Raw genomic sequence first — 14,941 nt, 5'->3', positions numbered from 1 at the left:
TATGATCAAACTATGCTGCAGTGCAAAAAATGATAGTAGGTCTTATCTTGAAAACAGTAACATTTATCTAGTTTTTCCCTTATTATTACAATAAACTGAATATTTAACAATTATTCGCTGAAGGCAAAGTGAATATCAGTGAATAATAACCAAGATGATTGATAACAATGCTTGGTTGGGGCTCTGTATCATGAATTACTGCATCAATGCGGCGTGGCATGGAGGCGATCAGCCTGTGGCACTGCTGAGGTGTTACTGAAGCCCAGGTTCCTTTGATAGTGGCCTTCAGCTCATCAGTATTTTTGGGTCGGGTGTTTCTCATCTTCCTCTTGACAATACCCCATAGATTCTCTGTGGGGTTCAGGTCAGGCGAGTTGGCTGGCCAATCAAGCACAGTAATATCATGGTCAGCAAACCATTTGGTAGTAGTTTTGGCACTGTGGGCAGGTGCTAAGTCCTGCTGGAAAAGGAAATCGGCATCTTCATAAAGCTTGTCAGCAGAAGGAAGCATGAAGTGCTCTAAAATCTCCTGGTAGATGGCTGCATTGACTTTGGACGTGATAAAACACAGTGGACCAACACCAGCAGATGACATGGCACCCAAAATCATCACAGACTGCGGAAACTTCACACTGGGCTTCAAACATCTTGGATTCTGTGCCTCTCCACTCTTCCTCCAGACTCTAGGACCTTGATTTCCAAATTAAATGCAAAATTTATTTTAATCTGAAAAGAGGACTTTGGACCACTGAGCAACAGACCAGTTCTTTCTCTCCTTAGCCCAGGTAAGACGTTTCTGACATTGTCTCTGGTTCAAGAGTGGCTTGATATTAGGAATGTGACGGTTGTAGCCTCTTTCCTGAAGATGTCTGTGCGTGGTGGCTCTTGATACACTGACACCAGTCTCAGTCCACTCCTTGTGAAGCTCTCCCAAGTTCTTGAATCAACTTTTCTTGACAATCCTCTCAAGGCTACGGTCATCCCTGTTGTTTTTGCACCTTTTCCAGCCAGCCTTTTCAGCAATGACCTTTTGTGGCTTACCCTCCTTGTGGAGGATGTCGACGATCATCTTCTAAACAACAGTCAAGTCAGCAGTCTTCCCCATGATTGTGGTTGCGTGTACTGAACTAGACCGACAGATACACGGTATTTATACTGTTTTACTCAAACTCGAAATGAAATAGTCTAATATTTTGAGATATTTTTGCCAGATTTTCAAAATTAAAATAGAAAAAATGCCTGAAACATTTTAGTTTACGTGTAATGAGTCTAGAACATGTTAAATTTTCACTTTCTTAAATAACTGATGGAAATTTTAGAACTTTTTCACAATATTCTAATTGGTTAAGATGCACTAGTATATACAATATGTGATTAACACTGACTGCAATTTCTACACATTTCTCTGAAGAACAGAAAACATCCATCCATTATCTGTAGCCGCTTTATCCTGTTCTACAGGGTCGCGGGCAAGTTGGAGCCTATCCCAGCTGACTATGGGCGAGAGTGTGGGGTACACCCTGGACAAGTCGCCAGGTCATCGCAGGGCTAACACACAGAGACAAACAACCATTCACACTCACATTCACACCTACGGTCAATTTAGAGTCACCAGTTAACCTAACCTGCATGTCTTTGGACTGTGGGGGAAACCGGAGCACCCGGAGGAAACCCACGCGGACACGGGGAGAACATGCAAACTCTGCACAGAAAGGCCCTCGCTGGCCACGGGGCTCGAACCCGGACCTTCTTGTTGTGAGGCGACAGCGCTAACCACTACACCACCTTGCTGCCCAAACAGAAAACATGTTTACTTGAAATGTAAAGACAGTTGCTGGAACTATCAGTTTATGTGCTTTCATTGTTTCTTCAGTCAAGGGTATTGACTATTTTGCAGAGGAAGGAATCTGTGGTTGTAGTCAGTTGTAGTTTCAGTCTGATCGTACATTTCCATCAATAGTTGGGAAAGTGGAATGTGATGGACAAAGTGTAATGGCTATAGTTTTGGATACCGAATAGAAATGTTGTCTTTGTAACAAACTGTATGAGAACCTATCCATGCAAAATTACACCTGTTTACTCAGTAGGTAAGAAACATGTACCCGATAACCCAGTAGGTCATTGTAGGAGCAGGTTTCTTTTGGTCGGTCCAGTTCTCAGGTTTGCACTGGAACAAAATGCCATGTTCTTTAACTGGGCCGAGGCCTCGAGAAGTATGTGGCCTGTCAGCACTTCTTCTCTCCTGCTACAACAGACACACAGAGGGAAAAATGTACAAACACACATAAGAAACCCAGCACGCAGTGACATGCTGCCATGACTAACAATTCAGGATATGCTGTAATAGGAAAATAACTTCAGGGTGGTAATGGGTGGTAAATCACATCACCCTGTTGTTGATTATTTTCTAACAGCATGTCTCAAATACACTCTTCTACCTTGAATGGATGCATTACAAACACACTCTCTTTCTCTCACACACACACTCACTCACACCACACTTCATACTCGTGGTGGCAGGCTCTGCTGAAAGGCGTGGCGGATGGACAGGCAGCAGTGGTGGAAATTGCGGATGAGTTGAGGGTGGATAGAGCCGCTGAGCTGCGATACCTCTCGGTGTGTAGGCGTGATGAAGATGCCCTGCACTGTCTCCATCAGAATATAGTGAAAGAGTGTGTTTTCCAAACCTGCTGTGAGCCTACATACACACAGACACGCAGTTAATCAACACGGGTCTTAAAAAAAGGGTGTTTTTTCCCCAAAAAGCCCTAGCACACCAATAGAGAGCTTTGCAGACAAAAAGTGTTAGTTAGATTTCCGAAAACCCCTGCACACTTTTGTGTATGGTTACATCAGGAAGGCATTTATTGATATTAGTTAGAAAATTAAATTTAAAATGCCCTGTGCCCCTCCCACCCACCCCCACACAGACTCACTTAAGAGTGTTCTGCATCTCCTCAGCCTCTCTCTCATTCAGGCTCTTCTTCAGAGAACCCAGATAAAATGGATTGGGCTGCTTAAGTTTGGGAATCTGCATTAAAACATTTAGAAAACACAGATATGTTCAGTAAAGCTCTATCCGAGTCCCAAGTTTGTGAACACCCGATATTAATATATTTTGGTTCCTGAAACGACTTAAAGCTAAACACACTCGAAATATTTTGTCTAGAAAATACTCTTAAAAGTTAAATACTCTAGAATTAGAAAATCTACACAGGAAAAGGAAGACGTGAGCTGAAAATTGTAAAGGAATAAAAATCTAGAACTGCCTTTTCTGTAACTGGAAAAGGATGATCTGGATCACTGTAATTAGGCACTTTGTAGCACACAATATACAGTATATTTGTATTACAGGTGACACTGTAGCGTTGGATAAAAGTACAGAAGAAAAGCTCAGTAGGATTTCCTCACACATCTGTCTCATACTAAGACTTTTTACTGTTTAAGTCTAATAGTTATAGCTTGGTGTTTATAGGTGAATTTGTATTACAGATGAATCTGTTCTTTTGTCAGCACACGGAAACACGTCAAAGTGATCGTTGACAGTAATCACGTAATAATCGCAAACGAAGTAGAGATTAAAGGTTGTAGACCGAGGCTTAAAATATGCTGAAGTATTTCTTTAAGTTGGATCGGCTCAGCGTATGTGTTGGTGTTTTTTCCTGAGCATTTCTACAGAACACATGGAGGGCCAAAACTTTTTAGAATATCTTCACCTTAAGCCTAGGTCACAACCGGCCGTACGTGCTCCTACGGCCGGTCTACGTGCAAAAAAACGCAAGAAACGCATGGAGGGCGCGCGTGAAACGCACGGAGGACGCGCGTGATGTGCTGATTTTCGAGCCGTAGACTGGCCGCAGAGGTTCTTTGTCATGTCAAACAAACTCTACAGGCGCTTACGTTTTTTTCAGGTTGCAAGACAAACTTACGGCCAACGTGCATTTTTCTCCACGAACAAAAAAAAAAAAATGCAGCGATTTGGGAAATGCCAAAAATCGCACGGCCAAAAAATCGTACGTCCGGTTGTGACCTAGGCTTTAGTCAAGAAACTCATCAAAAAAGCTCAAGTCATTAAATAGGAGAAAGACGGCAAACCTTAAACAGTCCTCCACTGCCACTGCTGCCGTCTGATCCCCCAGACCCGAGTGAGTCCCTGCGAGTAACAGCAGATGGCGTCCTCAGCCCAAAGTCACCCTGCTCGCTTCGGCCCTCACTCCCACTGTCCGACACACTCCTCTGTGGGCTCGGCTTCCTGCCCTTCAGCCCTGACCCCGCCTCTTTGAACAGGCTTCGACCAATTGTACCAGGTGACGGTGGCTTGATGGCTGCCGTCAGCCGGTTTAGGATGGGTGAGCTGCCGAGCACGTCCTGGCGGTCCCGCCCACTAGAGGGCAGGAACCAATCGGCACAGGACAGGCAAGGAGTAGAAGGAGCTGAGAGGCGTTCTTCAATAGCAGACTCGACACTCTCGAGCTGCAGGAGAGTCGCTTTGACCTGGTCGACGTAGATGCAGTCAGGACCAGGAGAGCCGAGAGCAAGAGATGCACAACCACCAGCTTCCAGTAACACACACTGTAGAAAATGTCTCTGAAAATATACAAAAGTACCGGAAAAAAGAAGAATGTGTAATGAATAAATTCTGGATGCGTGAATTAATTAAATGAACTTTTGTTATTCTCAAATTTTGTGGTCATTTACCGTATATAATTTAATATCTACATACATTGATTTTTCTTACAGCACAGGAAAAGAAAAAAATAATCGCACTGAAGCAGTAGACTGAGAGAGAGAAAGAGGGCCCACTGAGAGTAAGCTAAAGAGAAAGATGTGATAGACTGATGGGATTCGAGCACAAAATAAGATGGAAGTGAAAGCAGAGTGGCTGAAGCATGAGAACTAGAGATTCAGAGATTGAAAAATGCTGCACTGCTGGAGATCCAATGTTCTGCACAAAGTCTTGACAGGAATGTGCAGCAATAAGACTAGCAGCAGGGAAACGTAGCTACAGGCAGGACAGCTGAGGGGATATTGGATAAAACAGCATGGCAGCACTACACACACACACAGGTAACATGTTGAAATAATTGTACATCTGGAGTGTTGAAAGCAAAATACCTGCCAATGTGCTGTTCGAGAATTTAAAAAAGTCTGAATCCTTCTTGATTTGTAAATAGTTTCACTTCATCTAGGGTGTTTCATCAAAGGCTTACCAATAAAAAAAAAAAAAAAAGACATGAGACACGTGAAACCGGTTGAGTTCATGTGCCTCTTTAATGCCTTGCTGAACCCTGAGAAAAGTTTTGTTCTTGGTATAACTTAACTCTGCACTTCAGTCCTGTGTATTTATTGCACTGTGCTGCATTTTTCTACATTTCTTCTTGTCCTTTCTGTGCTCAGAGCCTCTGCCTTGTCTTATAGAAGGTTCTTGTGTAAGAATGTTTCATGTCACCACTGACTGTACAGTGGGGCAAAAAAGTATTTAGTCAGTCACCAATTGTGCAAGTTCTCTCACTTAAAAAGATGAGAGAGGCCTGTAATTTTCATCATAGGTACACTTCAACTATGAGAGACAAAATGAGAAAAAAAAAATCCAGAAAATCACATTGTCTGATTTTTAAAGAATTTATTTGCAAATTATGATGGAAAATAAGTATTTGGTCAATAACAAAAGTTCGTCTCAATACTTTGTTATATACCCTTTGTTGGTAATGACAGAGGTCAAACGTTTTCTGCAAGTCTTCACAAGGTTTTCACACACTGTTGCTGGTATTTTGGCCCATTCCTCCATGCAGATCTCCTCTAGAGCAGTGATGTTTTGGGGCTGTCGCTGGGCAACACGGACTTTCAACTCCCTCCAAAGATTTTCTATGGGGTTGAGATCTGGAGACTGGCTAGGCCACTCCAGGACCTTGAAATGCTTCTTATGAAGCCACTCCTTCGTTGCCCGGGCGGTGTGTTTGGGATCATTGTCATGCTGAAAGACCCAGCCACGTTTCATCTTCAATGCCCTTGCTGATGGAAGGAGGTTTTCACTCAAAATCTCACGATACATGGCCCCATTCATTCTTTCCTTTACACGGATCAGTCGTCCTGGTCCCTTTGCAGAAAAACAGCCCCAAAGCATGATGTTTCCACCCCCATGCTTCACAGTAGGTATGGTGTTCTTTGGATGCAACTCAGCATTCTTTCTCCTCCAAACACGACAAGTTGAGTTTTTACCAAAAAGTTCTATTTTGGTTTCATCTGACCATATGACATTCTCCCAATCCTCTTCTGGATCATCCAAATGCTCTCTAGCAAACTTCAGATGGGCCTGGACATGTACTGGCTTAAGCAGGGGGACACGTCTGGCACTGCAGGATTTGAGTCCCTGGCGGCGTAGTGTGTTACTGATGGTAGTCTTTGTTACTTTGGTCCCAGCTCTCTGCAGGTCATTCACTAGGTCCCCCCGTGTGGTTCTGGGATTTTTGCTCACCGTTCTTGTGATCATTTTGACCCCACGGGGTGAGATCTTGCGTGGAGCCTCAGATCGAGGGAGATTATCAGTGGTCTTTTATGTCTTCCATTTTCTAATAATTGCTCCCACAGTTGATTTCTTCACACCAAGGTACCTATTGCAGATTCGGTCTTCCCAGCCTGGTGCAGGGCTACAATTTTGTTTCTGGTGTCCTTTGACAGCTCTTTGGTCTTGGCCATAGTGGAGTTTGGAGTGTGACTGTTTGAGGTTGTGGACAGGTGTCTTTTATACTGATAACAAGTTCAAACAGGTGCCATTAATACAGGTAACAAGTGGAGGACAGAGGAGCCTCTTAAAGAAGAAGTTACAGGTCTGTGAGAGCCAGAAATCTTGCTTGTTTGTAGGTGACCAAATACTTATTTTACAGAGGAATTTACCAATTAATTCATTAAAAATCCTACAATGTGATTTCCTGGATTCTTTCCCCCCATTCTGTCTCTCATAGTTGAAGTGTACCTATGATGAAAATTAAAGGCCTCTCTCATCTTTTTAAGTGGGAGAACTTGCACAATTGGTGGCTGACTAAATACTTTTTTGCCCCACTGTATGAGATGATGATCAAAAATAAACCTGGCCCTCACCAGACCCACGATAAGGAGAAAGAAGCGGCTGTGCGACTCGCAGTAGCCCGGACGGGAGGTGAAGGTGGAGGTGGAGGTGTGGGAGTCGGTTTGTGAGCGCTGCTGCAGGAACACCTCCCTCCACACCACCAGCTGCCCCACACGCTGCTCTGCTCCTAGACACAGCAGACAGTAGTGCTGGCAGTACAGACACACGTCCAGCAGGTCCTCTTTAGGCAGGTGGTTCGCTATCAGATAACCCTGAGTGGAAAGAGAACAGGTTTAAGGCTTTAGGAAAAACAAACTGCAACGAAGTGTTTTGTTTTGTTTTTTTTAAAGTTTTGCTCTTATTTTGCATCACTTTTCAGTTCAGCACTTCAGCTCGCTATGCTCACAGCAAGAGCCAGACTCTTGTAATTATCATGTTTTAAATGTAAATGCACACAGGTTCGTCTTTATTCCAAATCCACTCGATCACCCCAGACTTTGGTGGTGTCTGATGCTTGGCGCTTTAGTCTTGTACTAAAGATCTGAGGCTAATGGAAATAACAAGAAAGTTTTATATAACAGTTTAGCATTTGTTCAACGGCATGTCTAAATCATCTCACACAAACACACACCTTTGTGACATTGCGCAGTATTATCTATATATAGTGGTGCTTGAAAGTTTGTGAACCCTTTAGAATTTTCTATATTTCTGTATAAATATGACCTAAAACATCATCAGATTTTCACACAAGTCCTAAAAGTAGATAAAGAGAACCCAGTTAAACAAATGAAACAAAAATATTATACTTGGTCATTTATTTATTGAGGAAAATGATCCAATATTACATATCTGTGAGTGGAAAAAGTATGTGAACCTTTGCTTTCAGTATCTGGTGTGACCCCCTTGTGCAGCAATAACTGCAACTAAACGCTTCCGGTAACTGTTGATCAGTCCTGCACACCGGCTTGGAGGAATTTTAGCCCGTTCCTCCGTACAGAACAGCTTCAACTCTGGGATGTTGGTGGGTTTCCTCACATGAACTGCTCGCTTCAGGTCCTTCCACAGCATTTCAATTGGATTAAGGTCAGGACTTTGACTTGGCCATTCCAAAACATTAACTTTATTCTTCTTTAACCATTCTTCGGGAGAACAACTTGTGTGCTTAGGGTCGTTGTCTTGCTGTGAGTCCCACCTTCTCTTGAGATTCAGTTCATGGACAGATGTCCTGACATTTTCCTTTAGAATTCGCTGGTATAATTCAGAATTCATTGTTCCATCAATGATGGCAAGCCGTCCTGGCCCATATGCAGCAAAACAGGCCCAAACCATGATACTACCACCACCATGTTTCACAGATGGGATAAGGTTCTTATGCTGGAATGCAGTGTTTTCCTTTCTCCAAACATGACGCTTCTCATTTAAACCAGAAAGTTCTATTTTGGTCTCATCCATCTACAAAACATTTTTCCAATAGCCTTCTGGCTTGTCTACATGACCTTTACCAAACTGCAGATGAGCAGCAATGTTCTTTTTGGAGAGCAGTGGCTTTCTCCTTGCAACCCTGCCATGTACACCATTGTTGTTCAGGGTTCTCCCGATGGTGGACTCATGAACATTAACATTAGCCAATGTGAGAGAGGCCTTCAGTTGCTTAGAAGTTACCCTGGGGTCCTTTGTGACCTTGCCGACTATTACACGCCTTGCTTTTGGAGTGATCTTTGTTGGTCGACCACTCCTAGGGAGGGTAACAATGGTCTTGAATTTCCTCCATTTGTACACAATCTGTCTGACTGTGGATTGGTGGAGTCCAAACTCTTTAGAGATGGTTTTGTAACCTTTTCCAGCCTGATGAGCATCAACAACACTTTTTCTGAGGTCCTCAGAAATCTCCTTTGTTCATGCCATGATACACTTCCACAAACATGTGTTGTGAAGATCAGACTTTGATAGATCCCTGTTCTTTAAATAAAACAGGGTGCCCACTCACACCTGATTGTCATCCCATTGATTGAAAACACCTGACTCTAATTTCACCTTCAAATTAACTGCTAATCCTAGAGGTTCACATACTTTTGCCACTCACAGATAGGTAATATTGGATCTCATCTCATCTCATTATCTCTAGCCGCTTTATCCTGTTCTACAGGGTTGCAGGCAAGCTGGAGCCTATCCCAGCTGACTACGGGCGAAAGGCGGGGTACACCCTGGACAAGTCGCCAGGTCATCACAGGGCTGACACATAGACACAGACAACCATTCACACTCACATTCACACCTACGGTCAATTTAGAGTCACCAGTTAACCTAACCTGCATGTCTTTGGACTGTGGGGGAAACCGGAGCACCCGGAGGAAACCCACGCAGACACGGGGAGAACATGCAAACTCCACACAGAAAGGCCCTCGCCGGCCACGGGGCTCGAACCCGGACCTTCTTGCTGTGAGGCGACAGCGCTAACCACTACACCACCGTGCCGCCCTAATATTGGATCATTTTCCTAAATAATTAAATGACCAAGTATAATATTTTTGTCTCATTTGTTTAACTGGGTTCTCTTTATCTACTTTTAGAACTTGTGTGAAAATCTGATGATGTTTTAGGTCATATTTATGCAGAAATATAGAAAATTCTAAAGGGTTCACAAACTTTCAAGCACCACTGTAACTTTAAAACACAGTTATCTGGAGACAAACCAAAAGAACCTCAGAGGGAAAAAAAAAAAAAAGAGGCCACCATTTTGAAGAAAGAATCACATTCTTCATTTACATACTCAGGCAGGAAGCGTGGCCCAAAGTTTGAAAAGTACAGTAGATCTGTACATTTGAAGTGATTTGGATGATAATATACAGTAGTCCTTAGATACTTTAAATACAGTATAGCTTTAATAAAACTGCTTATGGTATTCAGAAGTTAAATAATGTCTTTTAGTTTATAGTAATGCAGTTTAGAGACAGGGATCCCAGCAGTAATTGAAAAAAATTGAGGAATGTGAGAAACTATCAGCAGGGGTCAAGGGGGCTGCAAGCCCCCTGAAGCTGTTGAGATTTTAACATTTAAAGATGCTACAGAACACATTTTTTACATGGATTTAACATAGAAAAGCAACAGAATTTAACAATAATGTGTATCTATTTGATGGCATATTTTGTAATCAATGACATAAGTGGCAAAAAAAAATTGTTATTTATAAAAATTAGATGAAAATGTAGCTTTGAAGAATATACTTCTTCTAACCCGGACACTGTTCCGCTATCTCTTTTATGGATGATATCTTTTTTCCACGACATATTCAGGGCTGTGAAATTGTAAATAAGAAATCCGAGGAAAAGGGGGGGTCTGGCGGGCACAGCCCCCCAGCATAAGCCGGGGGTCTGGGGCCTGCAGGGCCCCAGACACCAAGCCATTTTAGGTGTTATATGGTGTATTCTGAGCATTTCCTGCAAGTAAAAAATTGATCTCAACAAGTAAATATTTGACTAGTCTTGGTCTTCATTTTGCCATATAAAATACCTATCAACAGTTTTCTCTTTTAAAATGAAAGATCTACGTAAAATACCTTGAAATATCTAATAAGTGCCTATGTATTTTATCTCTTAATCAAAAATAAAAGTAAAAAAAATGTGTAAATAACAATTTAAAGAAATGTTAATAAAAGAAAACTGATAGGCCTTTCAAAATGACTTTGTGAAAAATCATGCTCAATATTTAAGTGAGAGATACCTGTTGTCTTCCAAATTACACTTAATTCTTGTATTATATCCTGGCTTTTTCCAAGAATCTGTCACAATGTCTCTTGTCTACAGAGCAGAAGTTTAAAAAAAACTAATGTTTCTTATCTAATATATTATTTACATCTTTTCTTTTACTTCTGGCTCCTTCTATTCCTCTTTGCATCACTCCCAGCTATTTCTTTCAATTCATCTTTCAGTAAGGCTATTAGTTATTAGTTCTATAGTATTTGCATTCCTCTATTAAAGCTATTTACAAAATGCTCATAGTCTGTCAAACAGCATCTAATGAAAGTCTTTTAATTTTCTTTTCTTTAACACCATCTCTTTCAGTTTTGCAAACTTGTTCTTTTTCATCTTTTCCTTCAGTCTGTCTGTGTGTTCTTTTCTAGCCCTCTTTGCATCTCTCTCAAACACCTCCTTAGCTTTCCTTTTTGATGGCATCTTATCTATGTCTGATCTTGCACCCTGTAAGTACAAAATTCACGTATGCGGTGCCAGGTCACGCAATAGCTATTTTTAGCTCTGTCATGCACGAGTCGCAGTCAAGACGTGTTCCACGCTCAGCTGGCATAAAACTCCGCGAGTCCGGCTGTATTAAGCCGCCGGTCTCGTGCAAGGCGATTAAAACCGACTAGACCCCCCCCCCCAATGATTTAATGCAAAAATAGACGTTTTGTGAAGATATTTTTCGCGACAGAATCCGCGGAAATTTCACAGCCCTGCATATTGAATTAAGTTCAACGCATTAGAAACAAAAGCACAAACGAAGTTAAAACACATTTTCTAGCAAATGGGCGCAGCCATAGTGTTTTCTCGTTCTATCGCGTACAGTCTCGCGGTATTTACATCAATTTAACTTCCGAGTGTTCCCGAATGTCAACGAGAACAAATGAAGCTGACAAAAACATCGCTAAACAAGCAAACCAAATCAGAACGTATTCTGCTGGTCATTTTACTTAAACAAACATATTTTTAACGGATATACAAGAGATTTAAAAAAAAAAAAAACACCACCGCTTTGGCTAGAAAAATAGCGGAATTCCGCTAAATAGCGGACATCTGGGATCCCTGTAGAGAGTGATATGTGGTATACAGTGATGTATAGATATGAGTGTTTTACTGGGAAATACGCCACTTGCATTATTCATGAGAGCTACATCCGGGACATGGAAATCCAAAACCATGATATATTTCTCTATATGTCACTTGTGAGGAAATTGATGAATTGTTTTGATAAATTTGGGTACTTTTTGTTTGTGAATGTGTCTAAATAATAAAAAGAAAAAAAAAATCACACATTGGCTTGAAGACATGAAGTTTATCTTCTTGTGTTGAAAAACTCGCATGTTTCATACGAAATACATCACGGATCTGAATGACTTATTTAAATAATATTGGCTGGCTTTTTCGCGGTATATCAGATATAGTCCATTCAGCTAGCATGATACTGAATGAGTCAAAGATGAGTTCAATATCATGCTAGCTGAATGGAAAATATCTGATGTACCACGAAAAAAGCCAGCCAATATTATTATTATACATACACACTCTCTTCGTATCAGCATTCTTGAAGGCCAACGCTAGCTTTAATTCACCTTCCAGATGCTGTAGCGTTCATCAGTAGTACAGGTTAACAACCAAGAAACTAAGATTTCTGCCCCAAGACTCTACTTCCACGCATATTCACCACAGCATTTTTTACTCAGACTTAAATATTCATTTCCCTGTGTAATTTACTTAGTTACTTTTAAAATCGACATCTACAGCTACATACAATGGAGCCAAAATTCTCTCAAAATCTTCCGCTTTTAACAAAGCAAACTTTGCGGCCATGTCTGTTTACAAACTGTCACAGTCACTCACTAGCGCGGAAGTTTTACATCTCCGATGTGTCTCTTTTCCAGTTTTTCAATGACTGTTATGTTTTTCTCTTGTAAATATGTGTGAAGAATATATAATGAAGTTTTGGTAGCTTTTTGGGTCTTCAACAGGTCTTCGGTTTCAGTTTTTAGTTTATTTATTTAGTGCTTAATTATAGCATAGCTAATCCTAGCAGTAGCACTGGACTAGCCTCATCTTCTCTCTTTCCCAGCCGACAAAGAAATGATTCTGTGCATGCACAGGAGAAAAGTTTTGTCATTGGATCTTTGCATGACCACCGACATGCAACGTCGTGTTGTCTTGAAAAAGTGCGATATTATAACAATATTGCATGCTCATTCTCCATTAGGGAGAGTGGCGTAATACACGGAGGATAAGCGATATGATGATAATATTGCATGCCATCAGTAAACCCACTAAAAGGGAATAGAATACAGGTTTTTATTCCATGGAAAAAGTGTCCTGTATGTATAATAATTCCTGATATTTTACTCTGATGACATCACTCCCAGTGTTTTCCCGCTGACTGGACGCGCGTTGTCAAAATGGTGAGCCAGTTCAAAATTAAAATTCTTTTGATTAACTTGCATATTTTTTGTGGATGTGTCCATATAATATAAAGAACATTGCACGATGGCACAAAGATATGAAGTTCATCTTCTCGTGTTGAAATAGTGAATATATTCACCACTCAAAGATAAACTTCATATCTTTGCGCCACCATGTAATATCCTCTATATATAAGTTGACAAAGCAGACTTTGGTCACCAGATGGCTAATCTCGGGTGATTTGATCTGATTAAAATCTCATCTCATCTCATTATCTCTAGCTGCTTTATCCTTCTACAGGGTCGCAGGCAAGCTGGAGCCTATCCCAGCTGACTACGGGCGAAAGGCGGGGTACACCCTGGACAAGTCGCCAGGTCATCACAGGGCTGACACATAGACACAGACAACCATTCACACTCACATTCACACCTACGGTCAATTTAGAGTCACCAGTTAACCTAACCTGCATGTCTTTGGACTGTGGGGGAAACCGGAGCACCCGGAGGAAACCCACATGGACACGGGGAGAACATGCAAACTCCACACAGAAAGGCCCTCGCCGGCCACGGGGCTCGAACCCGGACCTTCTTGCTGTGAGGCGACAGCACTAACCACTACACCACCATGCCGCCCCTGATTAAAATATTTTCCAAAAAATATAACCAATTTAATTTTGATCAAACTATCACTTTAAAGTAACTGAATCACCCTCTCCATCTTTTCATCCATAATTGAATCCTTCCCTTCTTCTTCAGTTGGCTGGCATTTACACAGATGAACTGCTGCTTATTTTTAATATTTCCGATGCTACTGAATTTTGAAAGACGTAGGGGGATCCAACGGGAGACAGACTGACCTTGTAGAAGAGACAGGACCCTAAAATAACATACAGACGCCTCATGCCATAGAAGTCTTCTGACTGTTGGAACCAAAAAGACAAAATAAAAGAGAAAACAGTTAAAAAGAGAAGATTGGAAAATCCTTTGGTTTCTTTTTTATATAATCAATAAGAGACGGGGAGAACAGTCTTTTTTTTCCGCCACTCACCATGTCACCAAAGTCTGAGGCCTCAAAGTCTGACAGAGTAGTGTCCACTTCGACCTGTGAAGCCACAGAGAAGCAAGTCAGCCTCAGAAAACACACTTCTTTTAGCTGTTTTTAACCCATTACGCTGCTGCAAAAGCTTGTAATTATACTTGATATCGTACTTCACATTCATACTCCTATATAACAAGCATCTCTAAACGAAAACATGTACAGTATGGTGTATATCAAGAACATCTCCTGGTAGCTCACTTCTGTGCACCACTTCATCTGAATTAACACATTTCAATTTTTACTCCAAGTTTCTCAAGCCTGCAGCTGAGTCCCAGTGTGACGAGCTAATCAAGCCAAACTAATCAAAGCGGAAATTAAAACAGCAGTAGTGTTTGTTTTTATTCAAAGACATGCCTTAATGTCTGGTGGTAAAGTGAGCCAGCACATGGCAGGTAAATCATCTAAGAAGAGGGTCCCAGATATGTTGGAGGGGGAGGAGCCGGGGCTGTCACTCAACCGAGAGGGTTGGATGAGTCTCTGGAAGAACAGGCAGAAGAAATGATCCAGACGAGGAGCATTCTCTACCTCACAGAAGGCACTACAGAGAAAAAGAGAAAGATTTTATTGCTGTTTATATTTTCAGTGGTGGTGGTGGTGAGTAGCTTTGGAGCCTCCC

The 14,941-nt window shown here is 41.6% G+C and overlaps 1 protein-coding gene across 4 annotated transcripts in view; it reads right to left on the bottom strand.

Annotated features, from left to right (window-relative positions):
* intu (inturned planar cell polarity protein) overlaps positions 1-14,941 on the bottom strand; it is a 46,332-nt gene that overhangs the window by 1,652 nt on the left and 29,739 nt on the right. For 2 of the 4 annotated variants that reach the window (XM_060939464.1, XM_060939308.1), the window contains 8 exons: positions 14,680-14,863; positions 14,275-14,328; positions 14,084-14,146; positions 7,099-7,338; positions 4,096-4,587; positions 2,937-3,031; positions 2,509-2,698; positions 2,103-2,245 (listed from right to left, as the gene is read on the bottom strand). In XM_060939464.1, the coding sequence (XP_060795447.1) occupies positions 2,103-2,245; positions 2,509-2,698; positions 2,937-3,031; positions 4,096-4,587; positions 7,099-7,338; positions 14,084-14,146; positions 14,275-14,328; positions 14,680-14,863 (1,461 nt within the window). The remainder of the gene's footprint in view (positions 1-2,102; positions 2,246-2,508; positions 2,699-2,936; positions 3,032-4,095; positions 4,588-7,098; positions 7,339-14,083; positions 14,147-14,274; positions 14,329-14,679; positions 14,864-14,941) is intronic. The other 2 variants (XM_060939540.1, XM_060939386.1) reach the window with 1 other exon arrangement.

Source organism: Neoarius graeffei, chromosome 1, assembly GCF_027579695.1.
Source record: "Neoarius graeffei isolate fNeoGra1 chromosome 1, fNeoGra1.pri, whole genome shotgun sequence".
In the NCBI taxonomy this organism is placed as follows: domain Eukaryota; kingdom Metazoa; phylum Chordata; class Actinopteri; order Siluriformes; family Ariidae; genus Neoarius; species Neoarius graeffei.
The sequence above is the reverse complement of the archived record's forward strand: the minus strand, read 5'-3'. Positions and strand labels throughout refer to the sequence as shown.